This window comes from Pseudophryne corroboree, chromosome 6, assembly GCF_028390025.1.
Source record: "Pseudophryne corroboree isolate aPseCor3 chromosome 6, aPseCor3.hap2, whole genome shotgun sequence".
In the NCBI taxonomy this organism is placed as follows: domain Eukaryota; kingdom Metazoa; phylum Chordata; class Amphibia; order Anura; family Myobatrachidae; genus Pseudophryne; species Pseudophryne corroboree.
Genome location: NC_086449.1, coordinates 468,618,996 through 468,638,448, shown reverse-complemented (window position 1 = coordinate 468,638,448; position 19,453 = coordinate 468,618,996). Strand labels below are relative to the sequence as shown.

The 19,453-nt window shown below is 42.1% G+C and overlaps 1 protein-coding gene across 2 annotated transcripts in view; it reads left to right on the top strand.

Annotated features, from left to right (window-relative positions):
- The window catches only part of CPED1 (cadherin like and PC-esterase domain containing 1), a 590,522-nt gene that overhangs the window by 306,251 nt on the left and 264,818 nt on the right, over positions 1-19,453 (top strand). For both annotated transcript variants that reach the window (XM_063927207.1, XM_063927206.1), the window contains exon 15: positions 16,966-17,134. In XM_063927207.1, the coding sequence (XP_063783277.1) occupies positions 16,966-17,134 (169 nt within the window). The remainder of the gene's footprint in view (positions 1-16,965; positions 17,135-19,453) is intronic.

The window sequence follows — 19,453 nt, the reverse complement described above, 5'->3', positions numbered from 1 at the left end:
TTAATGGTGAAACCAATGGTCAATCTACCCCATTATACAGTAGGTAATCAATGATTTTGAAATGAACAGTTGAACTTACTGTATTTTTTTTATAGGAGAGAAAGCAGTCAGCTTTTTACTGGATCAGTCTTTATTTTACTCTTCCACTTAGTCATATGCCTTAGCTTCCAGTGCAAATGTGCCACTCATGTACATACAGAATACTTCATATAAATGATTTTATGTGGCACTGTCATAATATTTTGAGGTCCTGTAACCTTAATGAAGAGGGGTTACCTCTGAGCCAATGGGTGTGACTCAAATGTCATATAGTATGGTTTGTTTGGAGCTGAGGAGCAGGGCAGGATTAAGGGTCCCATGGGCCCAGGGCTGTGACCAGTGCTGTATGGGTGTGATCAGAGCCTTGTGGATGTGTACAAACCTAAACTATCAGCCCCAATGTCTCCCTTTATAAAATGAGAAAAAATACAGAATTTTGTGGGGGGGGGGGGGGGGGGGAACACAAGTTCCAAAACTAAAGTTCCAATACTTTTTGGAATGATTTAAGGCTGAATGTGTGGCCAGCTAGGCAGCTGGTCCTCATCAATCTGCCATGGTGATGGGCTTATATTTATGTGAAGCCCTGGAGCTGTAAATCCATTCGCCCCGTAGTTTATCAGGTCCTGCTGAGGAATAATCGATCACATTTTTCAGTTACAGTTCGAATGGTGGGATGTCTGCAGTAAACATTGTTTGTATTTCATATAAATTAAGAAATGTATATACAGGTTGAGTATCCCATATCCAAAATGCTTGGGACCAGAGGTATTTTGGATATGGGATTTTTCCGTATTTTGGAATAATTGCATACCATAATGAGATATCATGGTGATGGGACCTAAATCTAAGCACAGTATGCATTTATGTTTCATATACACCTTATACACACAGCCTGAAGGTCATTTTAGCCAATATTTTTTATAACTTTGTGCATTAAACAAAGTGTGTCTACAGTCACACAATTCATTTATGTTTCATATACACCTTATACACACAGCCTGAAGGACATTTAATACAATATTTTTAATAACTTTGTGTATTAAACAAAGTTTGTGTACATTGAACCATCAAAAAACAAAGGTTTCACTATCTCACTCTCACTCAAAAAAGTCCGTATTTCGGAATATTCCGTATTTCGGAATATTTGGATATGGGATACTCAACCTGTAGTTGTGAAGTATATTATTAATAATAAAATGAAAATCTTGATACAGTATTTTACCTTTAAAACCATTCAGATTAGCCAAAGAGCAGTAGCTGTCTTACTTATAATAATGGGAAATATTTGTACAATTTCCACATATGTTTTCATGTTTGCCTCAGTTTGTTCATATTTTCCATACTAACTGTTAAAGTGATTTAACAGGACTTAACTGGTATGTCAGTCTTTATTGTGATTTACATCAAACCACAAGCTTCAGTAACCAAAATCATTTTGTTTTCCATGTGCAGTTGAAAAGGGATTGTGTTTCTGTCAATTGCATTAGGTTTCTGTGTATCAATGTTTTAGAGGTGCTTTATTATATTGCATTGTTATCTCATCACTGGCAAGCTTTCCACAGCTTTGTAAGAACAAAATAGCTAATTGTGCTGAGATTTGATTGATACTGTAAAGTACTGTAAATTGCAGCTAGTATTTGTAAGCAGGGTCGGACTGGCCCACAGGGTACCACCGGTAGGCCCCACTGCCTAGGGGCCCTCCTCCTCCTCTAGGGATCAGGTTCTAGACTGTGTTCTTTAATTATACATTATACATGTGTTACATTATACTGCACAGGACTATGATGTATTCTCTACAGTGCATTGCCAATATTTATCTGGTACATTATCATGCACGCACTAGCAGTATTTATATATATGTCAAGGGGCCCAGCCCATGTACTCACTAATAGTTTGGAAAACCAATGTAGCGGCTGCCCACACCCCCTCTGGACACTGACCACACCCCTAAACATGGGCCCTTACCACTGCATTCCCCGGTGGGCCCTTCATGCCCCAGTCCGGCACCGTTTGTAAGCAATTCAATTTCTATATCAAGGAAAAACACATTTCATTTGGAGGATGACTTGAAGGTAACATGCGGAAGGGGATAGAACCGTAGACTAGTTCTCCAACAATTGTGAATAGAAATGCATGGGACTATTGTTAAGCATTAAATAGGAAATATTAAGCATGTGATAGCTGGATTTTGATTGGTTGCTTTAGGCAATGTCTCCACTAGCCCTCTTTAGAAGGGTTGATACAGTTCCAGGCTTTGCCTCATGTGAAGCATGAGCTGGGCAGGGACAGCTGTACAAGGTACAGGTACCTGATGTTGTACCCTAACTGGATTCTAGTGGCTGGATACAAGTATGGGTTTGGAAGCAGAGAAAATGTAGTCAGGAGGCCTAGCATTGTTACACAATAGATTCTACGCCAGGGAAGAACAGCAAACGCGGATAATCCAGGAGACATGGGGCATGATTCATGGCTGCACTCAGTCCCGATTTGGTTGCAAGTGACCAATACTTTTGGGACCGCACATGCAGCAAGACAGCAGTGCACATGTGCAGCAAGGCTACTGTGAACCAAGTCGTAGAGCCCTGGATGCAGCAGTATGATTGACATGCTGCATGTTTTGTGGCAGAAGACGGGGAGTGTTTCACATAATGGATGTGCATAACCTCCATTTTGGGGATGTGCAGATGTCAGTGGCTGTCAAATTTACTGGCTTTGGCATTAAGTTTTGGCAGACAGTCTGAGAAACTTTAGCCTTTCTCAGACTTTCAACGTGTCAGTTTCATGATGGTGAAACATTGCTGCTTCTTCTGACACAGACAGCAAATCAGAAAAGCCTCGTGGGGTGGGTGTCCAATTTATAAAAGATGCCTCTGGTGGCATTTGCCAAGGTGCAGCAGCGATCCCTTCTGCTTGCACCTATGAATCAGGGTGCACTGCTTATATAAAATGGCAGCAATCATCATTAAGGAATCCCACATATAACCCAAATAAATTCTGCAAACAAAAAGAAAAAAACAAGGGCGCCTCCTAGTGTAGCATATCAAAAATCACATAGATTTGAGGTGATCTCTAGATGATCTTGTAGTCAGATACTCTTTTCTTATGGAATTCTATGTTACGAGAAAACACCAAATCTTTTTCCTTATGGCAGTGTCACTTATAACAGAACTCCTTAGGCCACACTCATCTGAATATGAAAGTAAAAGAGAGGATGCAAATAGTGAAGTACGTTTTAATTCAAAATATTGGTCAATACCATAATCATATTAAAAATCCAATCCACCAATACTGTGACCAGACAGATCTATCAGCTGTTCTGTGGGAAGGATCGGGAGCGGCCAATCTTCAGCAGTGATCCAATGCCTGAACCCGGGAAGGTATCAGATAAATTCATGCTGTTTGTGGGTGGTCGCTCTTGTCACCCCACAGATTTTGGTACGCATGCTGAAGTATCATATTGGTGGATTGGATTTTTAATATAATTATGGTATTGACCAACATTTGGAATTAAAACGTACTTCACTATTTGCATCATCTCTTTTCCTTTCATATTCAGATGAGTGTGGACTAAGGAGTTCTGTTATAAGTCACACTGCCATAAGGAAAAAGATTTGGTGTTTTCTTGTAAACATAGAATTCCATAAGAAAAGAGTATCTGACTACAAGATCATCTAGAGATCACCTTGAATCTATGGAATTGACTGAGACTGACATTTAATTACACCCTCTAGTATTGACTATCCCAGTGGTGCGCACAATTGCAAGTACCTTTGTTCTATATTTAATAAATGTTTTCAAATGCATTCAAAAGTAGGTGTATGTACTTGATGAAGTCTGACGTAATTAGCGCAGCTGAACAAATGCGTTGGAAACGCCAAAATGCCTGGTACTAGCTTTGTATTGGCTGTGGAGTCTGAGACCAGGTGGACATGTTTGACAGATGAGTGTTTATATACTTGTCATTTTGTTTGTGCATTTTAAACCATACAGCAGTGCTTACTAAAAACCTATAATGAAAAGACATGTTAAACAGAAACTTACATATCTATAGATCTTAAAAGGCTATAGGGATAGAAATAAGGATATGTTTGATTTTTTTTTACTTTTTTCCTAACTTTTATGTCCATATTTAATAGGTGCACCCCCTACACCAATAGTAATTCCACCCCTTTCAAGAAAATGTACTTTTTATTTAGTCTTCTCAAAATCTGATTGGTTTAACCTCAATCGTGGCTATAATTTGTGTGTGCATGTGTGAAGTCTTTCTACATTGGTCAGAGTGCATTTGTAAATGCAATTCTATGCCATTGATAAAGCTAAATATTTATCGTATATAATACCCTTTATGAGGTCTAAGAACACTGTACGCTATTTATGTATGAAGTACCGTAAGGGTACGCTAGTTGCGTAACAATCGCTTTGCCGTGATCGAGACGCTCAAGCGTCACGTTCACTCACGGCCAAGAGATCGCAGGCAGGCACGTTATTGGCTGTTGACTAAAGTAATGATTCGCTATAGCGTAGCGAACGCTCGGGACCACGAGGAGATCACCAGCGGCGCTGACGCTCACTATATTAAACCTTTGTATTTAAACCATAAACAGTGTATTGTGCAGTAAAACCTTAGTGTAATATTAGAGAGTAAATGCAACACAGTATAACCTTATTACCTTAAAAGCTGTTTGAGCGTCACCGACGCTCTGAGAATACTTAATACTATAAGAAACACACAGATACCGTGCTCAGGGTCCAACGCCTAAAATATATATTATGAATGCTATACTTGCAAAAGAGTTAAACACAATACAAGTCATACACTACAATATAACATAGACTACCTAACCAGATAACTACACGAGAAATACAATACAATACAATTTAAGGGAAAAATGAGTGAGAAAGAGAAGGAGAGAGAGAGAGAGAGAAATTGAGAGAGATTGGCCCACAATAACAAGAAGATCAATATAGCTGCGGAGAAACACTTACGCACAAGGGGAAACGATCGCATGCGCCTCGATATCCAGCTCCCGATTATCAGCAATGAGAACCGTTGAAGAGAGTGAACTGGATATGGTCGGCCTGCCTATTTATGCCCCACACACAATACAATTCAATGGCCCCTACAATCTCATTGTTCATTGGACACAGGAATTCGGCTTCGCATTATAACAAAAGGTCATAGGTTGATTCATACAGGTGGGCTGTGACTATTTCCAACTGCTCAGGTGGGAGGGAAACTGGGTTTCCCGCCGCATGGGTAATAAAGTGCAAATAAAGTAAATGTTCATAAACTTCTTATGTCCATAACTATTCGCACGAGCGATTGATCTGCTTCAAACCAACACCGGAATATTTCTAATTAAATATTCTTCCGATGGATACTAAACACCACTGTATTACTCCTGTCTGACCCTTCATATCAAACAAAGAGGGATTTCTCTGTTCATGAACATTCTATATTAACCAAACTTTCAGAATCTATCAAAGGGACCATGATCTACAAAATACATTATTAGTGAAAATATGTAATGATTGAGTCGCACGCTATGATCGCATAAACTCTACCGTAAATACGCATACCATGCGCCTGCGGGTGCCCGCGATTGTGAGTATGCGCACGTACGGGAGAGCGTACGCATGCGCAGCACGGACCAGTATGAGGTGCAAATATGGCAGTGTGTGTAGAGATATTTTTCTGACTTTGACAGTCCACCCTTTGGCAGTCAATAATAACTGCCACCTTCTAAAACATTTCAAAAGGAGAAAAATATATGTCAGGGGTTAATTCATTTCCATGGTTGGGTAAGGGAGGAGTGAGGAGTAGGTGGGAAGAGGGTATGACCTAGTGAGATAGCAGAAGCATGTGTGTATGAGTCCATGTTTTGGGGGTCATGTATCATCGTGCCGTACGTGTTGTAAATCAAGCTTCGAGGTATTGCGAAGTATACATTTGAATTCCTTCTTATCCCGTGGTACGGGTCTGTGGATGGGCTGTCAAACTTTACCGAGCTATTTTCGGTTTTGGTTGTAACAAAATGGGGAAGCACATTTTAGTTGATGATACATGAATGGGGGAGATATGTGATTGCTGATATCTGTGCCTGTATTCCCTATCGACTATGTGTGTCATTACCTGAGGGTTGTAGAAATGAAGAAAAGACATAATTACGGTAAATGCGGTGGTATTCTATGTCAGGTTAATGTACAGTCGTCGATTGAGGTTTTGTTCGGTATCAGTTGAAAGTCGTCTTCTTTGCGCTGTTTTGCCCATTAGGTGCGAGCAAAAAGCTTTGTCAATGCCAATAGATTTACAAAAATGTTGGGCTAGCGTGAGTTTAAGAATTCTAGGGAAACTGGGGATCCATGGCAAAGTTCATCAAATGTCCGTATCTAAAGTGGTCAAAACTTCTTCTTTGGTCAATCCGTTGTCTGTATAGTGTCTTGTCAACTTCCTCGTCCAAGGGGGTCTTTTTATCTTGGAGAAAAACAGAAAAACAGGTGAAAGAAACGGACCGTAGAAATCGCATTTTCATCACATCATTGTTTCTACATTTGGGTCATAAATCAAGTCCAGGTTAATTACAGTTTCCTCACTCCTTAAACTCATTACCCTAGTACGATGATTGCACTTCATTAAAGCCTGACCGCATCTAAATATCAATCCAATCGATATGACAACACCTAAGATACATAGGAGAAACTTCCCAACATCCATTATGACTCCTTGAGCCCAGTCTCCTAAACCAGAAAACCAATTTCGCGGGTTCAACCATGACACCCAACCAGTCAGCTCATTACCTACAGTAGCAAGAGTGAGATTGTGTCTCCTGCGAAATTCCCACTTCAATTGGAGAATATCGTCCATCTTTTGGTCTATGACCTCGACCGGATCCTCGGTGCTATTCGTAATATATGTGCAACATTTCACGCCGTATTGTGTTGCCAGTGTGACACAATATCCGCCTGTCACTGCTGTGAGGTAATTGAGAACCATTCTATGCTGTACCAGTTCTGTTTTGTAAGCCTGAAGTTCTCTTCCAGTGTACCTAAACGTGTCATCATACATTTCAGTGATATTATCTAACAAATTTGCGAGCGCCGATATGTATTTATAATTCAGCACTCCTCTAGCGGTGCGGGTGAAATCTAACGCGATTAAGAATTGAATCCCGGTGGATTCACTTATCAGATCAGAGGCCGGATGCTCTGTCTTCTCTATCAGGTGCCTTTTAACAACGTGCTCGTAATGGGTGTGAGTATAAGGAGCTTGGGCACCACGGTGTATGTCTTTCATTTTGTCATGTGATACAGTCATTACTTCAGGCAGTACTTTTCCAATATAACACAATCCTTCAGAGTTTGGGGCAAGCCACTTGTACGCCTTTCTCCCGCATATGAAATATGCATCATCGGGGAGAACATATGGGACGGAGTAGGACATAACCATATTACACACCTTCCATGTGAACTCTCCTAACCCTAATTCTTCCATCTGCTTAGTACACGTATCAGGTTGTACGATATGTGCACAGTATCCTGGTGATACCTCTCCAACTTTAGTAATCCTATTTCCTAAGGTATACCTATACCGGAAAGATTTTCCTCTACTGGCTATGTGGCGTACAAGCTCTGTATCTGTAGGCATTCTATCTGCTCTATGCGAAAAGGTCATGGGGTGGTTACTCCATGACACTTCCCAATTTCCCGGTTTTCGGGGATTGGAGATGTTGAAACATAATAGGGACCTATCCACATGGTATTGGTGGAGCTTCAAACTAGGAGGGCTGGAGATATTAAACCTCCGGTCCACCGGTCTCCCACCATTTAACTCAAGTACCTCCTCTATCGTTAAAGGAAATGGTACTAGCCCTGATTTGCTATGACCCTGAGGTACTTGAGAGCATACCCAACAATCTGTTTTGTTTAACACATTACCCACTAAGGAGTGATAGTCACTCAATGGATGCCGGTCCATATGGATATTAAAACTGGATTGGCATTTCTTAATGCACCCATCCTCAATGACATTGTTACAGAGCCTACAGATACAGTTTTCTTCAGCTAACAATCCTTCACAATTCCTTCTATGGTCAATGCTATCGGATCGTTTTCTGATACTCGCCTTTGCTTGTTGATTATGTTGTTCTCGGAAAACTACGCCTCCATCTTTATCATCAGAACCCATTCCAGAACCTCTCTCGACCTCCATGGTACTCTCGCCGGAACAGACTGCTCTGGTCAACATCATGGTCAACAGGAAAATCCGGATCACAGTCTCTTGGGGCAAGTCCATCTTAGGAGGAGACGAAGAAGAATGAAAAGGGGGGAAAAATAATTTGAGGGAGAGGGGATGGGAAGTGGAGAAAAACAATAAAAGGGAACAGGGGATCGACAACTGCTTTTGATCTTGTGGTTCTCGATGCTCAGGTGCCGCCTTAGTCCTCTTGGAACAGACACTCTAGCGATACAACCTCTACCGTCTGTTCCTTATCACAGGACTTCTCTGGATCAACGACCTTCTTACAGTGGGACGAATGAACCCAAGTCTCTCTCTCAGCAACCTTCAATGCTGTAGTGCTAGTCAATAAGACCTGGTATGGTCCTTCCCATCTGTCAATAAGGCAACCTGAGCGTAGAAAATTCCGTATCATTACATAATCCCCAGGTTCAATGTCATGACAATTACTATCTGGTAAATCAGGAATCACTAACTTCAGATTATCATTTTGATTCCTCAACTGTTTACTCATGTTAATCAAGTATTTTACAGTTACTTCATTGTTACACTTCAAATCATCCTGAGGGTTAATCATAACATGCGGTTGTCGACCAAACAAGATTTCAAAAGGGGACAGATTAAGAGGGGACCTGGGAGTGGTTCTGATGCTGTACAGTACAATAGGTAAAGCTACTGGCCATGTCAATCCTGTTTCTGCCATCACTTTACTCAATTTATTTTTAATAGTGCTGTTCACTCTTTCGACCTTCGCACTCGCCTGTGGACGGTATGGAGTGTGCAGCTTGCTATCAATTCCCATCAATTTACACATTCCTTGAAAGACATCACCTGTAAAATGGGTACCCCTATCACTTTCGATAATTCTAGGGATACCATATCTACATACAAATTCCTGCACAATTTTCTTAGCAGTAAACATAGCGGTATTTGTGGCCGCTGGAAATGCTTCGACCCAATTTGAGAAAACATCTATACAAACAAGTACATATTTCAAATTTCGACAAGGGGGTAATTGTATAAAGTCAATTTGTATTACCTGGAAAGGGCCGCCGGCAGGTGGGATATGGGATGGTTCTGTAGGTATTGCCTTTCCAATATTCTTTCTCAAACAGGTAAGGCACGACATGGCTCTTTTACTCGCATGAGAGGAGAATCCTGGGGCGCACCAATATGCTCTTACCAATTTGCACATCCCCTCCTTGCCTAGATGAGTCAGCCCGTGAGCTGCTTCAGCCAGACATGGAAGATATGCTCTGGGGGCCATTGGTTTACCATGTCCATCCGTCCAGAGTCCTGAGGACTCCTGGCCATATCCCTTTGCCTTCCAGACTGCCTTTTCCTGTGTGGAACACAAATTTTGCATCTCACACAACTTCTGTGTGTTGATGGTATTAAATACCATCAGTTGTGTGGTGTCTGTCTGTCTGGGGGTAGCAGCTGCTAACTTAGCTGCTTCGTCTGCTCGGCTGTTACCAAGCGATACTGGGTCTTGGCTATATGTATGTGCTTTACATTTGATAACAGCCACTCTGTCGGGTTCCTGTATCGCTGTTAGAAGCCTTTTTATGTGGGCTGCATGCGCTACCGGTGTACCAGCTGCCGTCATGAAATTTCTGAGGCGCCATAGGGCTCCGAAATCATGGACTACCCCGAATGCGTATCTAGAGTCGGTGTAGATATTGGCTGATTTGCCCTTAGCCAATTCACATGCTCTGGTTAGGGCGACCAGTTCAGCAACCTGGGCTGAGTGAGGTGGGCCTAGCGGTTCCGCTTCTATGGTGCCTTGGTCATCTACGACTGCGTATCCAGTACACAAGTCTCCCGAGTCTGACTGTCTATGACAACTACCGTCCGTGTAGAACGTAAGTTCTGCATCTTCCAGTGGGTTGTCACTGATGTCAGGCCTTGCGGTAAAATTTTGGGTCAAATATTCTATACAATCATGAGTGTCTTCCTTTGTATTAAATCCTCCTTCCCCAGTACTCTCATCCTCCACCCTTTGGGTCTGTCCAGACACACTTGGGAGATATGTTGCAGGATTTAATGCACTGCATCTCCTTATGGTGATGTTTACGGGGGCCATTAGTGCCAATTCCCATCTTGTAAACCGCGCTGATGAGACGTGCCTGGTTTGGGCAGAATTTAACAAGGCTGACACTGCATGCGGTGTATGAATTGTGAGGTTGTGACCTAGCACGACGTCTTTGCTTTTCGTTACTAGCAATGCTATCGCAGCAACGCTTCGCAAGCATGTGGGGAGGGATCGCGCTACCGTGTCTAGCTGAGCGCTGTAGTATGCAACTGGCCTGCTGGCATCACCGTGCTTTTGGGTTAGTACGCCTGCCGCGCAACCAGCACTTTCTGTTCCGTATAGTTCAAAGGGTTTCCCATAGTCCGGCATACCTAATGCTGGTGCCTGCGTTAGGCACTGTTTAAGTCTCTCAAATGCTGCCTCAGACTCGTCTGTATGCGAAATCCGATCAGGTTTGTTTGAGGAGACCATTTCCTGCAAAGGTAACGCTAACATGGAAAACCCTGGGATCCAATTACGGCAATACCCACACATTCCTAAAAATGTTCTGATCTGTTGCTGGGTTTGTGGCAGAGTCATGTCTCTAATTGCTTGAATTCTATCAGCGGTCAGGTGTCTCAGTCCTTGTGTTAAACAGTGTCCCAAATATTTTACCTTAGTTTGGCATAATTGCAACTTGTCTTTGGAAACCTTGTGTCCTGTGTCTGAAAGATGAAACAGGAGCTGTTTCGTATCCTTCAGGGATGCCTCCAATGAATCAGAACACAGTAGTAGATCATCCACGTACTGTATTAATACTGATCCATTCACTGGTTGGAAAGACTGTAAACAATCATGCAAAGCTTGAGAAAATATACTTGGGCTATCTATGAATCCTTGTGGTAATCGAGTCCATGTGTATTGGACTCCTCTGTATGTAAATGCGAACAAATATTGACTGTCAGGGTGCAGAGGTACCGAAAAGAAAGCGGAGCAGAGGTCAATAACAGTGAAAAATTTCGCAGTGGGAGGGATCTGCACTAGGATGACAGCAGGATTTGGCACTACGGGGAACTGACTCTCAACTATTTTGTTAATCCCCCTTAGATCCTGCACTAGCCGGTAACCCCTCCCCCCCACTCTTTTTCACAGGGAAGATGGGACTATTAGCAGTGCTGGACGTTCTTACCAGAATGCCCTGTTGTAGCAAGCGCTCTATTACTGGGTAAACTCCTAACTCTACCTCTGGCTTCAGAGGGTACTGTGGGATTTTTGGAGCTATCCTACCATCTTTTACTTGTACAACTACCGGAGCTACGTTTGCCATTAATCCAGTGTCCTGTCCATCTTTAGTCCAAAGTGACTCTGGTATCTGAGATGTCATTTCTTCTACTTGGGAGGGAGTCCTATTTGTCATAGTGGTATGTGACATTAATTTTGACGGGGAGTCTAACATGTCTCGTACTTCCTGAGCGTGATTCTCAGGTATGTCCAAGAATACACCTTCAGGAGTACAATAAATGACGCACCCCATTTTACACAATAAGTCTCTTCCCAGGAGATTGGTCGGTGCCGATGCAGCCAGCAAAAAGGAATGCTTGGTATGTAAAGGCCCTATTGTAATCTCTGCTGGTTTGCTAACAGGGTAATGCTGGACTACTCCTGTTACTCCCACGGCTGGAATTGTCCTACCAGTGGTCCTCATGCCCACTGTCAAATTTATCACTGATTTGGCCGCCCCTGTGTCTACAAGAAAGTTTAATGATTTACCAGCTACATTGATTGCAATTTCTGGTTCACTTCCAAGACTTGCAATCAATTTTACTGGCTGCAGATTACAGGTATGGCCACACCCCTATTGGGTATGGTGACCTCCCTGAATCCCGCTGGCAGCAACTACTTGTGAGGGAGTTAGCTGGGAACTACCAGAGGTTTGCCAATCTCTGTTTGGGGGGTATCTTTTTGTTTCCCCTGCATGTGGCTCATAACTCCGTTTCTGCGGACCTTGCTCCCAGTGTCGTGTGTCGTGTCGTTGTCTAGGGGGTTGGTATGAGTTTCGTACATTCTTTACTCTACAATCTCGTGCCATGTGTCCCTGTTTATGACAAGAATAACAAGTAACCACACTTGACTTACCCACAGGGTTTGGTGATACAAACAAAGGCTGCCTTGTGGTCAGGGCCTGTATACTTACGGCCATTAACTTATCACTTTGTTGTTCCCTGTGTCTGGTGATGTTCCTATCGTGATCAATAGCAGCCTCTCTCAAAGTAGCCACAGACAGACCTCGCCAACATGGTTGTGTGGTCTGTACCCTAGTCTTCAATGACTCTTTTAAACCATCCATCAGTACCGATACTGCTACTTCTCGATGGTTTATGTTTGTTTTGATGTCCTCTATGCCTGTGTATTTTGCCATTTCTGATAATGCTTTGTGAAAATACTCTGCAGCTGTCTCTGACTCCTTCTGTTTAATGGAGAATATCTTGTTCCATCTGACTACCGCTGGGAAATATTCTTTTAACTGTAAGTTTATTCTTTTTACATTGTCTTTGTTGTACACATCTGTAAGAGGTACATCCTGATCTAATCCGCAATCAGCTAAAAATTGAGTTGCGTCAACATTGGAGGGTAAACATGCTCTCAGCAATATCTGCCAGTCTTTATTGTTGGGCTCTACAGTGTTACCTAAGTCTCTGATGTATTTTTGACTGGCAACTAAATCTTTTCTAGGGTCAGGGAATTCAGACACGATGGTCCTTAATTCCATTCTGGAAAATGGGCTATACATGGCAATGTTCCTCACAGGGGTGACCCCTGTTGTGTCAGTTTTCCCATTTGGAACAGCTATTACCCTGACAGGATTAACTCTAACAACATCACTCTGTGTGGGTTCTACAGCCTGTGGTGAAATGGCTTCAGCATAGTGTATGGTGCCGTACTTACCTGTAGACACGACCTCACCTATCCCTCCGCTAGGGGCCTTTGTTACTAATCTCGTGGGTGGAGCTGTGCCTACTGTGGTCTCTGCTATGGTGGCTGCTAGAGAGAGCGCTGAAATTGTTGCCGATTCGTCTTCTTGATCACACTCCTGAGGAAAGTTCAAAACAGGGTACAACTTGCACGGGTTAATACTTGTATTGGTTAATTGGTTAACATTATCTTTAACATTTACACAGTTGCTAAGTGTTTGTGTGTTACACCTTAGTGCGTCATTCTCCGCAACCAATTTCTCTCCTGATATGTATGGTGGCGGTGGGGCCGTGGCTATCAGTTTTCTGATTGAGCCAGATCCCGCCGCCTGAGCCAATCCTCTCTGTATGTCACCTTCCTGCTGCCACAACTGCAAATAATCGTAATGTTTGATTCGTCTCTTTGTTGATTTAATGAGACATATCCTTCTCCTTAAATTCGTTAACACTTCTGTGCTGAAGCTACCTACTCTTGGGAATTTCTCCCCGTCATGTACTGTCATTCTCTCCCATTCATCACAAAAAGCTTCTGTGTGACTTCCGTATTTCTCACACATTACATACCTTGCCGACCCAATTGGTCGGTTCACTGAATCAACCCGAACCGAGGTTGATCGCCCCCTACCTGAACAAGTGGCCCCCATAGTTCGAAGGTGTTGCTTTATTTAACCAACCCTTACGCAAACCAAATGCCCAAAATAGGCTGACGGTGGCGGTTTACCGAGTACCCCACTCACTCGCCCACGCCGACCAATACGACCTGATCACACCGATATGGTGCTGGCGTACTCGACCTAGGGCCCCTGCGACCTGAACCTCTATTTACTGGAACCTGTGAGGGTGCTCCGAAGAACACTTACTCTTTCCAGTAACTATTGGTTGCTGGATAGTTCCTGAGTGAGCAGCGAACTTCCCTTAAAATAAAAAAAAGTTACACAAATCACGTTAGAATGTACAAATAGCGTTTATGACCTTCGTACACAAATAGTACCGGTCAGGTTTACTAATGCACACAATTACGTGCGGTACAATCGTTTAGTACACAAGCAACTAATCTTATGTACTGAGCGACCAGTGGAATCGAAAATTACGGCTGCGAATTCCTTCAGCCAGAACTTATATGGCCTATATGGGTGTTGCACCAACCCTTTCTTGGTGTTGTGCCTGTGGACTGTATAGCGGACTTCCTTGTCTGCTGTACCTGAACCTGTTGGTCTGCTATGACCTCCTGGTCTGTTACAGTATGACCTCCTGGTCTGCTACACTCTAATGCTCAAATTGTATATTTAACCAGGGATGCCTCCCTAGCCACCATGTACGTCACTTACACGCATGTACCTCACGAGTACTCGACTTTTCTTGTGGTTCAACCTGTAAAATTGTATACAACACACTCACTCACCACATGTACACTTTTGTTTCTATTTCTATTTCTGCGCAGAAATGTCTCTTTAGACCAGATATGTTACAAATTAGGAGAAGGATCTATTAATTTAAATTTGGAATTAAAAATTATTTTTTTGCGCGCGATTTATCGCCTGGCGTTATTTACCGCGTGGCGCTACTTATCGCGTTGAGAGGAGAGAAAAAAAACTTGTGATTTGAGTTACGTGGGCGTACCCGTACGCTCCGTTGCGTAATATACGCTGCGTGCGTCGGCCCTTGGATTGCGTACGCAAGTCTCAGTCTTTTGTTAGAGACACGTGTACGCAAAGCAAAGATCCACCGTAACACAATTTATACGTTTATCAACTATAGAGCTGGCAAACAGGAGAGTGACATACGAAAATACACCAATGAAAAGGAAATGCAGATATATATGTGTGCGTGCGTGTGTACGCAAGACAGAAAAATAAACAGTTTTAAAAAGACACTATTGTTTTGTTCTTACCTCCGGTTCCCGGATTCCTTCAGCACCCTTTACTAAGAGAAGCAGACGCTTATCCAAACAGCACTACGAGGAATATGATCTCCCGCCCTTTGCTGCTGGATAATGTCTGCTGAAATTACCTAGTGCAGATATGTGAAGGACAGGACGAGCCGCCAATTGATAAAGCTAAATATTTATCGTATATAATACCCTTTATGAGGTCTAAGAACACTGTACGCTATTTATGTATGAAGTACCGTAAGGGTACGCTAGTTGCGTAACAATCGCTTTGCCGTGATCGAGACGCTCAAGCGTCACGTTCACTCACGGCCAAGAGATCGCAGGCAGGCACGTTATTGGCTGTTGACTAAAGTAATGATTCGCTATAGCGTAGCGAACGCTCGGGACCACGAGGAGATCACCAGCGGCGCTGACGCTCACTATATTAAACCTTTGTATTTAAACCATAAACAGTGTATTGTGCAGTAAAACCTTAGTGTAATATTAGAGAGTAAATGCAACACAGTATAACCTTATTACCTTAAAAGCTGTTTGAGCGTCACCGACGCTCTGAGAATACTTAATACTATAAGAAACACACAGATACCGTGCTCAGGGTCCAACGCCTAAAATATATATTATGAATGCTATACTTGCAAAAGAGTTAAACACAATACAAGTCATACACTACAATATAACATAGACTACCTAACCAGATAACTACACAAGAAATACAATACAATACAATTTAAGGGAAAAATGAGTGAGAAAGAGAAGGAGAGAGAGAGAGAGAGAAATTGAGAGAGATTGGCCCACAATAACAAGAAGATCAATATAGCTGCGGAGAAACACTTACGCACAAGGGGAAACGATCGCATGCGCCTCGATATCCAGCTCCCGATTATCAGCAATGAGAACCGTTGAAGAGAGTGAACTGGATATGGTCGGCCTGCCTATTTATGCCCCACACACAATACAATTCAATGGCCCCTACAATCTCATTGTTCATTGGACACAGGAATTCGGCTTCGCATTATAACAAAAGGTCATAGGTTGATTCATACAGGTGGGCTGTGACTATTTCCAACTGCTCAGGTGGGAGGGAAACTGGGTTTCCCGCCGCATGGGTAATAAAGTGCAAATAAAGTAAATGTTCATAAACTTCTTATGTCCATAACTATTCGCACGAGCGATTGATCTGCTTCAAACCAACACCGGAATATTTCTAATTAAATATTCTTCCGATGGATACTAAACACCACTGTATTACTCCTGTCTGACCCTTCGTATCAAACAAAGAGGGATTTCTCTGTTCATGAACATTCTATATTAACCAAACTTTCAGAATCTATCAAAGGGACCATGATCTACAAAATACATTATTAGTGAAAATATGTAATGATTGAGTCGCACGCTATGATCGCATAAACTCTACCGTAAATACGCATACCATGCGCCTGCGGGTGCCCGCGATTGTGAGTATGCGCACGTACGGGAGAGCGTACGCATGCGCAGCACGGACCAGTATGAGGTGCAAATATGGCAGTGTGTGTAGAGATATTTTTCTGACTTTGACACCATTGTATAACAGAATATACTGTAGTTTAGAGAAAAAGACTGACAGCTCTGAAGTGGTCAAAATTCAAGTCCCTTAGCAAAGTGGAATTGTTTCTGTGCCTCTGCATAGCAAGGATCCCCTGAAAATGCACCACTTTTATTTATTTGTAGAAATCTCCTCAAAACGTGGCTTCAATATACTCAGTAATGTATTAGGAACTTCTTTACTCTGCCCATCTCCCAGAATGGTTTGAATTGTCCTTGTTTTCTTTTCCAGAGTTTCAATTTATCCGCTTGGATTGGGCCTTAATAAAGTCACTTTACATGTAACTGATGAGTCTAAGCCATCACCAGTATTATTGGGAAGCTATAGAATAACTGTCTACCGGGAAGAACGTCCGAGTCTGCCTTTGTTTGACCATTATAAAATGTGTGGCTTTGTACAGGTACAGTAATTGTTTCCCATTCTTTATTATATTGTTTGTGTTTTGTTTCCGTGTTGTTTATTCTGTTATAAGAAAGTAACCAGGAGATTTACCATACATGTTCGACTTCTCAGAATATGTGTCATATATATAGACAGATATGTCAGAGGTTGTATTCAAATAGGGCCTGTCATCATGGTCTAACACTTCCTTTACAGAGCCATAATACAAACCATTTGTCCTTTAAATACTAACTCTTTTACATAGTTCTTTTTTACTGTTTCTTCTCTTTGTTAGAGGGCTTGAATTGATATCAGTGACATTGTGTTTAGGCATTTCCAGCAAGCAGTCCAGTGATTTATACCCCCTGCCACTTTAAAATCTGGGAAAGAACAAAAATACAGTCGCTAAAGTGTTTTGTTTTTTACACACATTCTTTTAGAACCAGATGATGGAGGACAATTCTACTTTAAACTGAGCAGCATTATGTACCAGAAGAAAACATTACTGAGCCGCTGAGATGCACACTGTACCTCCCAACAGAAGTGCACTGCTATTTTATAACATGCCACATTAAGTTACATATTGGCCTTACCTCGCAGACACCTCATCTGGAGGGGGGAAATATCTGTCAGTGGAGTTTAGAAACTATTATTGGTCCATTTCGTACAGTAGATGTCAATCCAACATGACCTATAATATTGGAGCCCTCTTACCTTTCTATGATTATGTGCCTCTAACAGTGTAAGTTTGTTAGTCTTGGTTTCTATTAAATGATGTATTTGGAATAGGTAAATGAGTTCATAAAGTCAGTGGTTAATAAGGCAGCAAACAAATGCCTTCCGTTACGCAGGGTCAGACTGGGGCTCCGTTTCGGCTCGGGCATTTGTGAATACGCAGGAAGGGGGGGAGGCCTATGCACGTCACGGAGGGCGAGCTGGCACAATGTACGGGGGCATGCTGCGAATCAGGGGGACATGGACTCGTGGCACTCCCCCATTTCCATGCAGACACTTGCTGGGGGCGCACCGCGAGTCTGGGGACGTGGACTCACGGCACGCCCCCATTTCCATGGAGACCGCTGGGGGTAGCTAAAGCAGAGAGCCGGAGGCTGTGCTGCGCGTGGCCTTCTCAGTTCTCTGCTGGACTGGACCAGCCCACCAGCCCATCGGCCCTTCTGACATATGCCAGAAGTGCCAGATGGGCAGTCCGGTCCTGCTTCCGTATAATATAGATCATATTGGCAGCTGTGACTTTAATTATTGCCAAACCTTAAGCAGACACCTACACAGCTGATTGCCCCTGCATCCTAGAGCAAGATATTACCATGGTTCACCTTATATCCACCACAGAAACACAATACACATGACATCTATTTCATCCACCTGTGCTCCATTTATTTGTTGTCTGTCCTTCTTTAGTCCAGTTACAGTTGCATCTGTTGCTAAGCTTATTGCTATGCTACATCTCTCAAATAACTACCTAATTATAACGGTCGCATGAGATGCTGCAGGTTTGTACTAGACACACTCAAATGGTGGTGCTAGACACCCCCTAGACATATGTTTTGTTTATCGAAATACGTTTTCAAATAGATGTTAACCTAATTAAACTGGCAACTTTTAATTTGTTTTAAAAAAATGATGGTTAATTTTCTGGTTATTATATATTAAAATTAAAAAGTTATTTAAATGAAATTTTAAATGAAATTAAAAATTAAACTTAAAAAGTTGTTTAAAAAAATGATGGGACCACATATGTAGTTTATAGTCTTCCTCCAAATAATTAAAATGTTCTGTTTTTGGTTATCTGACATGTTCATTGAGTATTACTGTTTATATTTGTATTGTTAAGCAATTTTGAAAAAATATTTTGAACTCAAATCAGAGCTTATTGTACGTCTTCAGAAATCTTAAAATCCCTGAGAGATTTGTTAGACAATGTTTGCTTTGAATTAATTAGGCTCATTTATCAATGAGTAGCACATGTCAGACTGGTATGTTTATTTTTTTATGTGCGTAATTATAACAAATACAGATCTATAGACACAAGAGTTTTTCTTTCATAAGATACATGTGTTGGATGCTTTTCTATTAACCAGGTAACGTGAGCCTTGTTTAAATTGGGGAATAATTGAAGTTCATGTTGCATCTCAAGCAGTGACTGTATGGGAAAAAATATATCGGAGAATATATTGTGTCTCGTAGTAGTAAAACATAAATATGACAACAGAGCATGATGTATGCACGCACAAGTAACACCCAGAAATTCTGACAGCCTGGTGCCAAGGTTTCAGATCTTACAAATACAGGGCTTTATTAAGCCTAGTAGTCAGTACAT